The sequence below is a fragment of the Oryzias latipes genome, chromosome 13, assembly GCF_053564925.1.
Source record: "Oryzias latipes strain Hd-rR chromosome 13, Olatipes_Hd-rR_3.1".
NCBI lineage: Eukaryota > Metazoa > Chordata > Actinopteri > Beloniformes > Adrianichthyidae > Oryzias > Oryzias latipes.
The window spans coordinates 5,427,212-5,443,340 of record NC_136249.1 but is presented as its reverse complement, the minus strand read 5'-3'; the positions used below and the strand labels follow the sequence as shown (position 1 = coordinate 5,443,340).

The window sequence follows — 16,129 nt, the reverse complement described above, 5'->3', positions numbered from 1 at the left end:
TAAATAATCAGGTTGAAATGTGGATGACATCTAGGACTCCACAAGGCTCTAGTGGAAAGTTTTTTTCTTCTTTTTTTCTGAGTAAGATCTTATTTAAGTTGGAAAAAGAAGATTTATTGTGCTTGCCAGCTCATATGCCACATCCTTAGAGCCATGTTTCACATGGCTCTTAGTGGTTCCACAGTTGTTCAGATGTTCCAGACACAAGGTTTGAGTTTCATCACTGCAGGTGTTGGTCAGTGAAAACCGGTTTGTGGCATTTTTGTTCTATGGCTATGTTCCGGTCCTTTGGCAGATTTCATTATATCACACAATGACAGCGTTTGAAGAGGACTGGAAGTGGATGAAAGCAAACCACAGTAATAGGAAGCAGCAGAAAGGCTGTCACATAAAGAGTCTGATTCTCTCAGCACAAAATAAATATGAATTGTAAAACTGGCTGGAGAAAGACGGTGATTGCAATCTGCCAGGACACAAACACTGTTGCTCTGTGGTAAGCCTTTAAAAGACCAATTGTCTGCATGGGAGACGGTGGGTGGGTGGACTTAAAGACCCCAGAAATAGGTGATTATGGTAGTGAAGATTTCCCATTCCTAGAAGAGAGACGGAAGTCCAGATTTTTTGCATGGAATACATTTATTCCCAATGTCTATGGAGTTTACACCCTGTGATCGTTCATTGACTTTGAAAAATTTGGCAACATTTTCCCCGGAAAAAAATCAGTGTGGAGGAAATGCTAATAGTGAGAATAAAATGTGTAATGCACATCTTTGCACTTGAAAAAAAATCAGTTTGCATGTCCTCACCAAAGTTACTCTGAAGGCTTTTGTGCTAATGAAGTGTTTCAGTGAATAGAGCATTTCTGTCTGATATAGTTATCATCAAAGTGTTTTAGTGAATGTGACATTTTCCTCAAAAATGGGTATCTTAACATGTAAAATATGTGATGGTAAAAACAAAAGAAAAAAGGACTTTTTGGGGTGTTAAGGGCTGGCAGAGAATGGGCTTTTGCTCGCACACTATACCACAGGAACTCTGGCTGATTATGCTCTAACCTCAAATTACAGTCTTCTAAAGGGTAACATCTTCTTTCTAAGCCCCCTTTCCCTTCAATCCCCTGACTTAAAAAATAAGACAATTAGGAAAAATATGGGATCACTCTACTTAATGCAACATGTATTTTTTTGTTGCTTTGTGGACTTCCTGGCATCCCAAATAAAATATAGGACTAAAACTATATTCAATGTTACATTAAAAGCTATTCTGACAACTTTAGCTTTGTTTTTTTTTGTTTGAAGTTTGCAGTAATGTGTATTTTCTTGAGAATCTAAAGCCTGTTAGAAGCTTTTGAAGAAATCTCAATTGATCTAAAATACTGTGAATATAATTAGTATCTATAAATGGGATGATATTGGGCCACACCAGAAACCCCTCGTCTTTTTTGAGGTATGATTCCAGATCTTTCCGATTGTCATTCGTCTTACATTTGATGTTTTTTTCCTCTTCAGGTTCTCTAAAAACAGATAGCTTTGCTGAGAAGAGACCTTTGTTGGGAGTGTGCAAGAGCACGGGGTCCTCTGGGTAAGTAAACATCACAGCTAGCATAATTTCCTCTGTTGAGATTCATCTTTTAATGGATGTTGTTTCTAAGGTGTCTCTTTATTCAGCATAAGTCTCAACTGAAGTATGTATATTGCAAACAAGCTTGACACATCACTGTATAACATTCAAGAATTATGGGATACCATTGAATGTAAATATGCTTTATGGCTGTCCCTAAACTGGGTCAAAACTGGGAAATGGAACAATTGATCAACGTGTCTAGCACAAAGAAAATCTGAACATTAGTTTTCTAGTTAAAATAAATAATTGAAACAGTGAAATACAAGGTTGTTTAGACAAAAGAAGTTTGTATTAGTTGAAGTTCAAACTTTCTGTGAGTTCAAAACAGCAGATCTAACAGACTGGAAAGTAAGGACAATGTCATGTCAAATCTCTTTGTTGGAGTTCCAAGAACTGTAGCCCTGTCATTTGCATATCTAGTTCAATGGTAGTGGAAGTAGGTTTGAAGGGGGATAATGGCTCTGACTGTTGTTTTATGCTGGTAATGCACAGCTTTATGGGACCAGACATCATCACACAGTCAGGTGTGAGCTCTACTATCTTGTATTTTATACTTTATTTTATAAATAAAGTTTGATTTGATTTGATTTGATCTGCTTTCTTTAAAACTTTTTATTTTTTTTTGTTACAGAGTGGAATAACATAACGACACAATATTAACAAATTGATTGTTGAGAAGAAAATATGTTTTGACATAACTTATGTCTGTGCGCATTTCACTCTAAATGCTTCACTTTCAATCAATTGCCTTTTCCATCCACTCACTCTTCCAGAGCGGCAAAGTGTCCTCAGGAAATGAACTAGTCCTTAGTTGAGCCTTTATGGAGACCACCTTCCTGATATTTTCCAGGACCTGTTGCCCCCGTCTCTGCCACGGTGTCCATTGCTTCTGCTATGTCCTTACTGACTATGAGAAATGCAGCGCTTTCACGGTTTGGCGAATCATCTAGGCGTCGCTCGCCACTAATGCTGAAAACATGCGCTGTGTTGAAAAGCAGAAACCCTGACCTCCATATGAATGACACAGCCTGGTCCTTCCTTCTGCAGAAGTGCTTGGTAAATAACACTTTGGTTAAAGACATGAAGAAAAAGGCTTCCGGGTGCGGCACTGTTCTTTCCATTGGACCTGTTCATAAACTTACTAGGGTCCTCACACAGTTTTTCGAATATAATCATTTTAAAATAACAGCTTTTGTTAACCACCAAAAAGGATGCCGTCCTGACACATAAATGGAAAACAGATTGGAGCCTTGGCTGCTGGAGCTTTGCTGGTTTAGAAGTCGGCTCAGTCAGCCCTAGGCTTAGATTACAAGATTTGCAAATTAAAGGAAAAGTGAAGAGGGGAAAAAGCATGTGCTGAAGCCCTGTACTTGTGGATTTCCAGCCATCCACTCTAAGCACAGTTTTATCAAAGGAAAGTTTTATGCGTTAAATCCTCGCAGCGTGAGGATGCAGTGATTTATTTGACAGCCAACCAACATTTATGCCCTTTCGACTGATAATTGATGAACTTGGTGTCACCGCATTGATATGCATGCTCACATTTCTGTAGAAGATGTATATTTCTATGCTTAAGATACCATTTAATCATTCTCATCCATTAATTACATCCAGATGTTTGTAAATTCTGTGTGTTTTCCTCTGTTCCATTTATTGTAAAGTTTATGTTCAAGTAAGTGCAATTTTACTGTTTGTGGGTGTCTGAGCACACACTCTTGTTTTTCTAAAGTTAACTGATGAAGACGCAAGCTTTGAATTTAAAGTTTGGGCATTCTAAGGGACTTTCTTAAGTGACTGAACTCTAGTTATCCACAGAACATCTCCAGATGTTTGGAGGATGTGGCTTTTTTATTTTTAAAACGACAATTCTCTCACACCACACACATTGTATTAGAGCTTTCCTTTAAGGCTTATAAACTTGGTGCACCTCACTTGCTTTGGATTGTGAATGTCTTTTATGGTAGATTTGGTGGACCCTTTATTTCATTTGGCAGGAGCAGGTTGGTGAAAGTTCATCCTCATGTTTGTTTTTATTTTTTATTCACTCAATTTTAGCACCACTGTGCAATCTGTATTTGAAAACAAATTGAGACCTGTGCTGTGAAGTTAAAAATCAAAACAGTATATCGTTGAGAACCAGATAAGCCTAAAAAATGTAATGAACCTAGCTGTTAGGAATTGCAGTGTACTTTGGGATCAGGGATTCATATGAAAACTGGCCGAGGAGATGAGTGGCTCGTTCAGTCTGCTATGATCAACCACTTTCAAAAATTGTGTTAATTCATTGCTAAAAAGAACTTTACACCATCTTCATGGTATTGTGTTTCACTGCAAATCGTTTGGCAATTTTGATAACTTCTAAAAAGGAACTGTGTTCACTTTAGGGTTTAGGGTTGGGTTAGGACTCTTAAATTTGCTCTCTAAAGTTTTTTAACACACCAAGGACAGACGTCCTGTTTGATTTACTTTGCATAGAGATCTGAAGATCTTCAACAATCATTTATCAACAATGAAACTGGATTTTGTTTTTCAGACACTGAATGAAAGTTAAAATGAAACTCCCATCAGTTGTCACGCACCTAGGTGTGTGAAATTTGTTCTCCCCATTTGACCCATCCCCTGGGGACACAAAAATAACACTCGGGAACCATTTGGTGGTTTAACCCCCAAATCCAACCACTTAATGCTGAGTGTCAAGCAGAGAGGCATTGGGTCCCAATTATAGAGTCTTTGGTTTGACTGTGCCTGGATTTAAACTCCCGAACTTCCTGTAAAAACAGCTGTAATACTCCATTCTGTGTCTACAAATATAAATTATATATAAAACATTTATTTAACTTTGCAAGGAGCCTACGACAGAGTTTTAGGGCAAGTTTACAAACAATTTTTTTAAATTTTTTTAATTACAACTGCGAATTCCTAAATTTACAAGAAAAAAGTCATAACTGTTAATGAGAAAAAAAACACAAAGTTGTCTGTTTATTGGAGCCGTGTTCGAGAATAAAGTAAATTTACAAGTTTTTTTCTCGTTAATATACGAGATTCTATGTAATAAATTTATGAGAAAAGTCATAAATTAACAAGAAAATAAAACAGAGTTGTCTGTTTATTAGAGCCTTGTTCGAAGATGAAAGATGTTGAGCATTTTGTGAAGCTTTTTTTCCGGATAAGTTTAAAAAATAAAGAAATTCAGAACCTTTTGGCCAAGGCAAGGATTATTGTTAGTGTAGGTGGCTTTCCGGGGTTCGGTGCCGGTAAAGCAGAGTTTCATGTCTAAAATAAGGAGCTCAGAGACACGTTTGGGTGAAGAGGACCGTTACTTTTTCAGCCCTGTTCATTTACATACCCAGAAGTCCATTTGTCACCTTACGTCATATAACGTCATGCGCAAAATACCAAAGCGGAGGGAAAACATTCCCTCCTCCAGATGAAACGACTCGTTTCAACATAAAACAACAAAGATGAATGAAAATAGTCTGTTATGATAGCATAAGAACGTTGAAAATGCCAAAAGTGCTCCTCCTCAGAAAGAAGCATCGCAGAGATCTTGTCTTTGGTGGAGGAAGAAAGGATTGAAGTGGACAGCTGCAGGGATACCGATGGCTTTATCAATGGGCTGCACAGATCCTACAAGCCACACATCAATAAATTAATGAATCATAAGTCAAACAAATGAGCTTCCAAACATTTGCAACATTATCAATAAACATTCAGCTCACCTGTTCGGTCTGCTCTGCTCATTCACTTGCTGCTGCTGCACTGTATGCCCACTTCGACTTTAATCTTGTACACTTACGAGTTTTTTGTCGTAAATTTACGAGTTTAAATCGCGTAATTTAAATTTTTATTTTTGGTGGCCCTAAAACTCTCCTGCACAGGCGCATAGATAATTATTTTTGCCTGCCGTGGCTGAGTAGGTGAAGAGGGCTTGTAGACAAATAATGGTGCATTTTCTTGTATTTCTATCATGCACTGCATGTATCATGGAAATTATGTTTCCATGACACATGGATATGTGTGCGCGCGCCTGTGTAGAAAAGGGCTAATGTGGCTTTGTGATGTGAAAGTGCTTGGAGTGGTCAATAGAGCTAGAAGTGCAGCTTTCAGAGACTGCGGTCCATTTGCTGGTCCCCTTACATTTCTCGATAAAGCTTAAAGATGTCAAAGCTGAAGACAGAATTGCTCTGTTAGCATATGTTTCTTTTGTCAAATGCTTTTACTTTACTTTGACAGCACATTGGCACACATTGCTAAAATCGCTAAAATTGGATTAAATGTGGGCTTTGGTTTAGGGCATGAATATTAATATTCACTTGACTGCTGTCAAAGCGAAAAAGGAATAAGTTGTATTTATGAACTGCATATACATAAATTTCCATGTTTTTTTCATTTTTAATGTTGGTCTCCTACTTTTCAATCATTTCTAGAGTTGGAGTTTATATGTCAACATAAAGATTTTTTTTGGTGGCAATTTTGCACTAAACACTGTAAATCCAGTGTTCAAAAGTAAAGGAAATGCATCTCTCGCACTTTTGCCTTTGTGTAGCAGTGGTTAAATCTTTTACCTTCTGTACTTTCCTACTAATGTCTGGCACCTGTCAAAGTCTCTGTGGCCTCCAGAGCCTTGGCAGACTCTGATGTGACAAGCAGTTTATGTTATGTATGTCCCAATCAGAGTTATTGTCCCCGACCCGATTCCAAGTCATTTGATTTTGATACCAATATTGAGTCCCGAACTTATAATAATAATTTTTTAAATTGAAAAAAATGCTATAAACTGATCCAAGTTGGTCCTTATTTTCTACACCTTCTTTTATTATTTAACATTTAAACAGAGCACTTCTGTGAAGTAGCTTCAATGTTCAAGTAAAAATAGTGCAAATAATATTAACTAGGAAAAAAAAGTTGATAATAGTCATGTGAGAACGTTTGGAATCTGTAGCGTAATTGGCCCCGAGATGTTTAACTTTTTTGGTATATAAAGTTGAGAATTGTGGTTTCAGCATTTAGAAGTTCATATGATTTAAACATTAGTGGTATACGTGAACCCCCATTTTTGCAGTTGGAGTCCCACACTTCTTGCGTTCAGCTGGACTTGCCTTGACTTCCTTGAAGGAGGTTATATTTGTGTAACATTTCCACAGCATGTAATTGCCATATATATTTGGGGAACTTGTAAAACTTTGGACTAAGAGAAAATGTAGTAACATCCTTTCCTCTTAAATTAATTTACTTGCCTTCTTTTTGGACAGATTTAAGGGGGGGTTTACTTACAATTTCCATTTTCACATAAAGTTTTGTGGTTTTACATGGGTTGGTTTTACTTCATGTTCATAAAAAGATGTTTGCAAAATGTCTTGGCCAGAAAATAGTGCACATGAAATGAGGCTCTGCCTGAATGTCAAATGAAAATAACAGATATCACACAGTTTCAGCAAAAAGGGACATATCGAAGCCCGTTGGTTGATATTACAATAAAGCACAATCTATCTTTAATAGTTTTGAGTTGTTTAGGAAAAGGTTGAGGAGCTGAAAAATGGAACTTAACAGTTTTTATTATAAATAAATAAATAGATAAATAAATAAATACATACATAAATAATCATCACCAACAAAAAGTTGAGTATTTTTTAAAGTAAATCTGTATGGCTTCTTCTTCTTACTGCCTTTTACGCCTTGAGACGCTTAGGGCAGCAACGAAATCTTTCCACTTCTGACGGTCGCGGGCCAGGCTTAATGTCATTTAAAGTTTTGTAAACCTTGATACCAATATATGTTTTAATTATCCAGTGTTTCTCTCTTTGCTGGCCTCTCAGACCCTAACTACTCTGATCAGAAAGTTGCCCACTGGTTCTGATTCTGATGGAGATTTTTTTCCTAATCTTCCACTTAAATTGAGTTTTCCTGTCTTCTGTCACCCAATGCTGGCTCAGTAGGGTGATTACATATGAGACCTTTCAATATACCGGTAATCTGTTTTTTTAAAGGGCCAATATCGTATATCTAGCATATTACTGAGCAGAGGAAAAGAAACTAACCAGGACTCCCTCATTAGGGGCGAGCAAAGACCAACGGGTGCATATCCCCCTGCACCAGTGCGTTGCGACGGGCTCCGGCTCGACAAGCCCGGCTGCCCCGTGCTTTACAGTGAACGGCGCCCAGACCTCACCGCACCAGGGCTGTGGACCGCAGTGCGCACTTGTCTGTGGGCCCCTTGGACCAGTGTGACTGTTGACCGGCTCGCACTGTTGTCCGCTCTGACCGCTTCGTGGACACCAGCCCAGATATAACAGGCGCAAGCAGTTTGTGGCGATGTCGGCCACTCACGACCCGTTTTTAAATATGCCGATGAGTCTAACAATTTGTGTACATCTTAGTCTGTGTGTAGATTTGAATAACATTACAACCATTTATCAGGTATGCGTTGCGGTTTCTATATGACTTATTTATTTATAGAAAAGTTTGAGGCCTCGTATGCACATAATTGTCGTGTAATATACCACAACCTGCGTTTTATTTTTGTGATGATCAGAGTTTTTTTCTTTTATAAAATCAGACCAAAATGAAGTCTTATTCTTTATAGAAAATGGTGTCACTGTGTATGTATTTCGGAGAACTGTAACAGGATAACTTAGCATCTCTGGTAATACATGTCATTGGTTTCATCTAGGAAAACAAACATAAAAAATGGAATTGCATATTGTGCATATAAAATAAAAGCATTTAGTCGATCATCGCTAGCTCCAAGTAGAAAGTTGCTGTGTCTGCTAACGGGGGGGCGGTGCTGGACTCTTCCTGGAAATGAAATGAAACATATGAGTGCAGACCTTAAGGTCAAGGTACTTTATTTGTACTTACCTTGTCCTTACATGTGGTAAGTACCACACAGGACAAATTTGCACAACATGTAAATACCCAGTAAGAATATTATAAATACCCAGTATGTGCCTCATAAGTATGAACCAAATAGTACTACATAAATACAAAGTAAGTACCATGTAAGTACCCAGTAAGTCCCATAAAAAGTACGATGTAAATTCCCTGAAAGTATCCAGTAGTTACACAATAAGTACCATGTAAATACCACTTAAGTACACTGTAAGTACTGTACTGTAAAAGAAAGCGTTACCGATCAATTATCGGCTTATTACAAAAGATAAGTTGCTCACGATGACAAGATTAGTTTACAGGTGAGAAACTGGTTTAGCTGCCTCCCTTATGGCACGTCCCCGCTGAGACGTATTTTTATAAGGAACCAAAAAGCACAGAACCGATCCCAAACCCACCCAAGTTATGTCCACCCACCCAAAGCAATTTTGTAGCATGTGCACCTGCTCCAGTTGTGACTAAATCCTCGAATTCTACATAAACCGAACTGATATTCAGCCTTGTGCTTTAATCAGCTTGTATTATTTTATGTCACATTCATCACTTGCTAAACTAGCGAAGGTGTAGTTTTTCCTTTTTTGCCCTGCTCCCTGTTGTCTTCTCGCATTTCATACATTCTTAATCTGGCAGGGTACTCTATTTTCTCGTTAATTCCTGGAGTGGCTACACTTCCTATCAAAGGAAGTAAATGAGCCAACCCTCCTCTTTGCTATCCCCCCCCGATTTTGTATCCTTTCAGACCCAAGGGCCAGTTTGAGTAATAGTAATTGACAGATTGATCTAATAGGGCCATCATAATAGGCCTGTTACTGAGCTGGGCAATGGTGCTCGGCGTCACCTTAACATGTGCAAGGACTGACATCCCGCCATGATCCATAATGATAATTATGATTTAGCCTTGCTTTCAACCTATGCCCCAACGTCCCCAGCATCAGGAAATCATATTATGTCTGACCCTGGACTGCCTCCATTAGAACTGGGTCATTTGTTAAAATACTGCAAAAGCAAAACAATTGAACTCTGTGCCATTTGGATTTTATAACAGCAGATTATCATTGTCCCTGTGAATCAATCCAAGAGCCCCATTTTTCAGGATATAGCTCTGAATTGGATTGATCTGACTCTGATAATACTGAAATCAATGATGCAGCCGCCTAAAAGTAAATTATCGTCATGTGAAATTTTTGTATTAATCTTAATGTTTGTACTCTTGATTGGTAATGGTAGCTGTGAGTGAGGACTTTTAAAACGCTGGTGGAGACATTAACCATCAAAATAGAAAATGAATAATCCACTGTCTAGAACTTTTTTCTGAAACACTTCTTTTATCTTCTCTCAGAAACATTAACAGTGGACGAAGGAAGCGGCCTTTTCAAGTTCACTTCTAAACACTCCCACAACTGCACAAAGATCTGGAAAGACAGAACACATGCAGCTCTGGGGCAGTTTTTACATGGCATTGTTTCAACAAAGCCATTTGTGAGTCTTAGGTCTTGAAGCGACCATCATGTTTGCTGTTTGGCATTACAGCATCAAACCTTTGGCAAGACTTAGATTTATGTAATAATCTAGTTTCGTTTTCATGGAAGTGACACAAAAGGTATGTACCTTCCAGAAGTAAAGAAGACCTTATACAAATGTTTTCATAAAAAATTAAAAAACTACAATATTATCAAACCAAATTTTATCTGCCTATTTTTATTAATGGAAGACATGAAGAACTTTTTTTGCCTTTTGACATTCTGTAGTTTTTGCCACTGGGTCTTAGGTATGATTTACTTATTTTTTTCATAGTTCTGGTTCAGTTCAAGCTCAAACTTGTAATTGATGAAAAATATCACCTGGTGATTTTTTACGACCATCAATGTTGTAGATGTGCAAGAATTCATGATACCAACACAAAAAAAGATTTACTTTGTTAATCTAAATTTTTCCATGCCCTTTTTCTCAACTCTACTTTTAATACACTTCATCAAAGGTAAATGCAATGATTTGTCTTGTGCTTTTAGTGGTGATAGGTTCTTTCTGTGCAACCACCAAATCCACCTGCTGGGTTGTAGCACAAGGCACTGCGCTTGCAATCAGCAAGAGTTGGCTCTGTGAAAAGTTAAGACTAGAGATTTAATAGATCCACAAAAATTGAATTAAATTGTTTAGGTCTATGAGGTCTTATACGTAATTTAGTTTTGTGTTTTTTAGTTTAAAATTTTTTAGTAACAAATTGAAAGCTTTCTTGAAGTTGTATCATGGATTTAAAGTCTTGTTTCTTTCAAATATTTTACAACTTAAGACACTGAATCCCACATTGCTCCTAGTGGTCACTGGTTAGCGCCAGTGTTCAGGAGTGGAGCTGAACCAATCAGAGTGTGAATGTGTGTGTGCATGGGTAAATGGGACTGTGACTGTAAAGGTAGTAAGGCACTTTATGAGTATACGCCATTTACCGTTTAATCAAGTGGCTTTATCAGTCTTTTTATAAAGCTGTAAAAATAGTTTGTTTGTTATTGTTTATTTGTTAATACCTGGTTGTCTTGCTGCAACTAAACGTTTATGTGGTTATTCTATTACAACACACTAATTACTGAATACATTTCTTCATTTATTGAAACATCAGATGATACATCCTGTTTTCAAGGAGTTTCTCCTTTTAGATTTAACAATTACATTTAAAAATAGGATAAGGGGAAAGTTAAGAGCAAACAAACTATCAATCTTACGATATTCATCTCACGGGAGGTACATTCCAAGCAGCACATTTATCAGTGACTTTTCAGTGTTATCTACTTGTTTTTCTATAGTGTCTTGAATATGATTTGGTTGGGGAAAAAACACAGGTCACACTTTAGGTTAGGTTATGTCTCACAACTGTTCTTGCATGACACTATGTCTGAAAATGGCATTTTTAAAGTAACACATTTCAAATAATGGCACAGTTTTCCCAAGCAGGCCTGTTGAAGTGATACATATACATAGTTTTATGGCTCAAAAAACTGCCTACTTCATGTCATCTGTGTGTTTCAGCTAACATGGCACTACATGACTTGTCTAGGGAGCCAGGACATAAAGCAGCAGTCAAGGGTTACTTAGTGAGGGGAATTGGGGGACTGGGGGGGATTGATTTGCGTGGGGTCTCTCTTGGTTAAGATCTGTTAAATTTGTTTTCTTTTACACCAGCTCTCTTATGCCATTGGACATTTTTCACCCAACCCACTACTTAATTCTAAGGAGAGATGCATATAAATGAAGTATTCTTCTTTTGCCCCACTCTTGCTTCTCACTTTCCATTCAGTTCTGCTAAAAGTATCCTACATATCCTAAATATAAAAAACTCAGCTAGGCTAAAATGGTTCTCTTAACTTGTACACGTTTTAATCCTAAACGTGTTTAAAGTGCTTGGAATACACGATCTCCGCTGTTTCCTACTATGTTCATCTTATGGCATTTATTTACCGTGAACCTTGGTGTGCCAATATACTTTCCGATGAAATTGTTTTGTGTTTTTGGTTGCAGGACAAGTCCTCCCTACTGTTGTGCTGACCTGTACTCTCTACGGACAGGAGAAATGGTTAAATCCATCCAGTTCAAGACACCAATATATGATCTCCACTGCAACAAGCAGTAGGTCTCACTTCTCTAAAAGCACATGTATGACGCTGCATGTTTTTTACACTGGATTGTGTTCTCTTCTTTCCACAGTATTCTTGTGGTGAGCCTGCAAGAAAAAATTGCAGCTTTTGACAGTTGCACTTTCACCAAGAAGTTCTTTGTTACAAGTAAGGATTCTCTTAAGTTCTTAAGAAATAAAAAAAAAGGTTTAAGAAAAAATTAAACAAATTTTAATTTTAGTTATATTAAACAGATAAAGGGCAAAAAGCAAATAAATTTGTGTTTAGTAGATTATGTATTTGTTCTAATGCTTCTTGGTGGTAAATGTTTGGAAAGCCTGTTGTTTTCTTTTTAAAAGTCCCACATTTGTAAGGAACATTCTTGTGTGGAGTGAGCAGCAGCGCTAAATGTGTCAGTTAAGCTCAATAGAAATTTTCCAGATGTTCTCTTGTAATGCCAAACTTCATCACTAGCCTGCTCGCACACTGCGGTGGGACAGCCTCCCCATCTTCTGCCAGCATTTGTTGCAGGTCTACAGGAACTGGCCAGCCTGGCATGAAGCGCAAACACGGTGAAGGGGGGTCAAAAAGGGCCTTTTGGCAGTCCCGTGAAACCAACGGTCGTTCGTGTGCAGTCTGTTCTGGACTGACTTTTATTTTAGAGTTGGAAGCAGGACTTACTCCAACCAATGCCACACCTTGGTTTTGGGGAACACCAGCTCAAAGTTCCTTTGCTTCTTCACTTCCTGCAAAAAGAATACAGTTTAGTAAATTATGCCGTATATTAAAAATGTACAAAATTCAGTGCCCAAAAAGGAATACAATGCCTGTTTTTAGAATTACTCCATTATCTTAAATTTGAATTAAGTAACAGATGCTTCGTAGCTTAGGATGAGACATGAGGTCAACAGAGTTTTAGGCGGTAGACAATCTACAGTAGATTTTCACCGGCCCATGAAGTCATGTCATAAAATTAATAATCCGTGGTCTCCAGCACTTTGTAAGAACTGTGTGTGCAATTGCTTGATTGTGATTGACGGACACGAGGGCTGCCACTTCTAGGACAAGTGGAAATTGGCATATTTTTTATTGGAACACAAAACAACTATGTCTGCCTGATAAGCCAAGAGACTGTGGCTGTTTTTAAGGAGTTTAATATCAAGAGGCATTACCAAAGAAAAGTACTGCAAAACTTTTTATGGATGGGGAATTGATTAAAGACTGCGTGATGAAAATGGCGGAACACATTTGTCCTGAGAAGAAGCAGGAGTTTGCTAAGGATTGCCGGGAATGCTGTGGTCCGGAGAACTGAAGACACTTCATCTGATATTAAGAGACAGCTGGAGGCAAAAGTAGAAGAGTTTAAGTGGGTTTCTTTAGCCTGCAATGAAGCACGGACATGTCAGACACCGCTCTTTTGTTTTTTGTAAAGGAATAGACAATTTCTCTGTGCACCCCGATGACGCTCCAGACCACCTGCAGACGAAGCTCAGTGAGCTGCAGTGGGACGTAAAGTATCACAGTCGACAGTAACAGCTCCTCTGGTCAACTTTTACCGCCAGCTGGGATAAAAGCAGCTTTTAACAGATGAGAAGATTCGCTGTGAAATTCTGAGATTGTTTGACTCCATCACGAAATGTTAAAAGTCTCATGGCTTTTCTACAGGGCTACTGGAATTCTGTAGGAGGAAATGTCCCATTAAGAAAAAGAAGAAAACTTTTGTGGCTAAACAGTAGTTGTCTGCAAGTTGTAAGCCACAAAAATATGAACTAAGGGAATATCTATGAAATGTAAGCATGTTGTATGTCTTTCAGATATGTGCAGTCTTTATGCTTTTGCTTTTGGGAAGGGCATTTAAAAGATTTTTTTTTTGCTGACCTACATTTTAACGTCCCAAACATTGTGTCCAGATTTGTTCCGTTGTGTGCCACTGAACTACTGCAAGCACCAAGCCTTCCTTAAGATCTGCATTTTAGTAAACAGTTTTTTCTTTTATCAAAGCATGATTGAAGACTTTAGAGTACAGCTGTTTATAGCATAGCATGTGCATTCTGCCTGCTATACCTTTAGTGTGTACAACACAGTATTACAAAACCTCTGCTGTCCACTTAAGTCACGGACAGAAGTAAACTGACCTTCCAGCCTTGCTTTAATGCGTCTCCTCCTTGTCTGCCTGTCTTCCTTATCAGCGTCTGAGCAACAGGAGACTAAACACGCTCAATAGTTAATAATCGTTTCTGAATGAAGGGGCCTCCTTTTCATAATGTTGTTTGGCCTGTAAAGGCAGTAAACGGAGCGTCCTGTGATGTTGGGGCTCTGCTGTGGTTGAGGTCTGCAGATCTGATGCTGCATCTGTCTTGGTTTTGGAGGTACTTAGTGTTCTTATCCTGTTTATGTTTGTCTTCTAATCAAGTGATGCGTGGTGAGAGCTGGAACTTAGTCACCAAAAAATGACCTACTTCTTTGGTTCTCGGCCTCCTCCAGGTTTAAATTAACAGTTAAGATTTTACTGAAAATTTTTTTGTGCAATTTTTAGAGGCAAACCTTTTAAATGACTTTCAGAATTTCACAGTAGTGTTGTTACACACTATTCTCCTTTTTTGTTATTGTAAACTAAGCCCTGACTTGACTTCCCTTGTCAAACATTTTGTAACAGCTGAATAAAAAAGGAACAGAGACATTATTAAAGGTGAAACTTTCTTATTCTGGGAGAAATGAACTGCCCAGCACTATGAATGGCAACATTTGAAAGTGTTGATGTGTGACAGAGGTCAAAACATTGTGGCACATTATTTCTTATGAAAAAAACATACGCTGGCACCAAAATGTGGTGATTGATTCTAAGTTGTCATGTGAGACTTTTTTAGTTGAACCGTAGTCCTGTTTCCTCACTCTTGACGCTTGTCCAAGCAGGGTTTGATCATGCTGTATTTGAATCAGACCTGCAGGTCTTCTATTCTGTACTCAGTAAAAGAGTTTTAAACAGGAGGTGTGTCATTGCAGTTCACACGTTTCAGACAGACCGAGCAGCTCTTTGAGGTTAACTTTAACCTTGTATGGCTTTATTGGAAAATTGAACATAAAACGCAAGATTAATTTTTTGGTGTTAAAGTAAAACACCACTGTGTGTCATATCACCATCTGACTATTGCATTCAGTGCAAAATGACCTGTTTGCATGATAAATGTTTCATACTAAAGTCACAAATCTTTTAATGACCCTACTTTCAAGTTTTTTTCCCTCCTGGACCAATTTTTTTATGTTTTTCATGACGATTGAGCCTTTCAGTCTTTTGTTTAGGATTTTGAAACCGTCACAGACATTATTTGGCTGCCAGAGAACCTGTGCTTGTGTGAAATATAAACATGTAAACAGATACACATGAAGAAATGGTCATTCAGAGCCTAACATTTCCTAAATGACAATAACAACAGGGATTTATTGAAGTAGCACTCAAACAGAATTACCTTCACTAATATGCTCTGTATTTTTTAAGGATGTATGGTGGTGGTTTGAGTGGTTTCTATTGTGAAATTGATTTATCCTCAGGTTTGTTTCTGTTTACTTGTAAAGAATTTTCCTGCCAAAAAAGAAATCCCAAACATGCCTGACTTGGCATATCACCCATGACTATTAGTATCTATAAGGACATGAAAGACATATTTTATGACATCGTGTTGCCTTCTTTTTAAAAGTTCGTGTTGCTTTACAAAAACAATCTAGCACAAATAATTACATTATAGAATCAAAATCCTGATAGTAAAAACTCAAGAGGAAAACACTCTAAAGAAAAGAGTTAAGACACAATTGTCTAACCCTCTTGCTATTTTGTGCAGCAAAACAAGTTTATCAGTCAAACTAGTAAATCTAATTGTTTTTAAAAAGAATCAGCTTTGCCATAGTTGCATCATTTTCTCAGATTTGGCCTTAAAGGTCTGAATCTCCTTTTAATTTGATCTGCACCACGTGCCTCTTTTCTTTCTGATCTCCACTCAGGATGTGGCACACATATT

The 16,129-nt window shown here is 37.9% G+C and overlaps 1 protein-coding gene across 9 annotated transcripts in view; it reads left to right on the top strand.

The window, feature by feature from the left end:
* Nucleotides 1-16,129, top strand: part of bcas3 (BCAS3 microtubule associated cell migration factor) — a 335,083-nt gene that overhangs the window by 21,029 nt on the left and 297,925 nt on the right. For all 9 annotated transcript variants that reach the window (XM_011482979.3, XM_023961828.2, XM_078929751.1 and 6 more), the window contains exons 7-9: nt 1,509-1,581; nt 12,022-12,129; nt 12,208-12,284. In XM_011482979.3, coding sequence (XP_011481281.1) covers nt 1,509-1,581; nt 12,022-12,129; nt 12,208-12,284 — 258 coding nt within the window. The remainder of the gene's footprint in view (nt 1-1,508; nt 1,582-12,021; nt 12,130-12,207; nt 12,285-16,129) is intronic.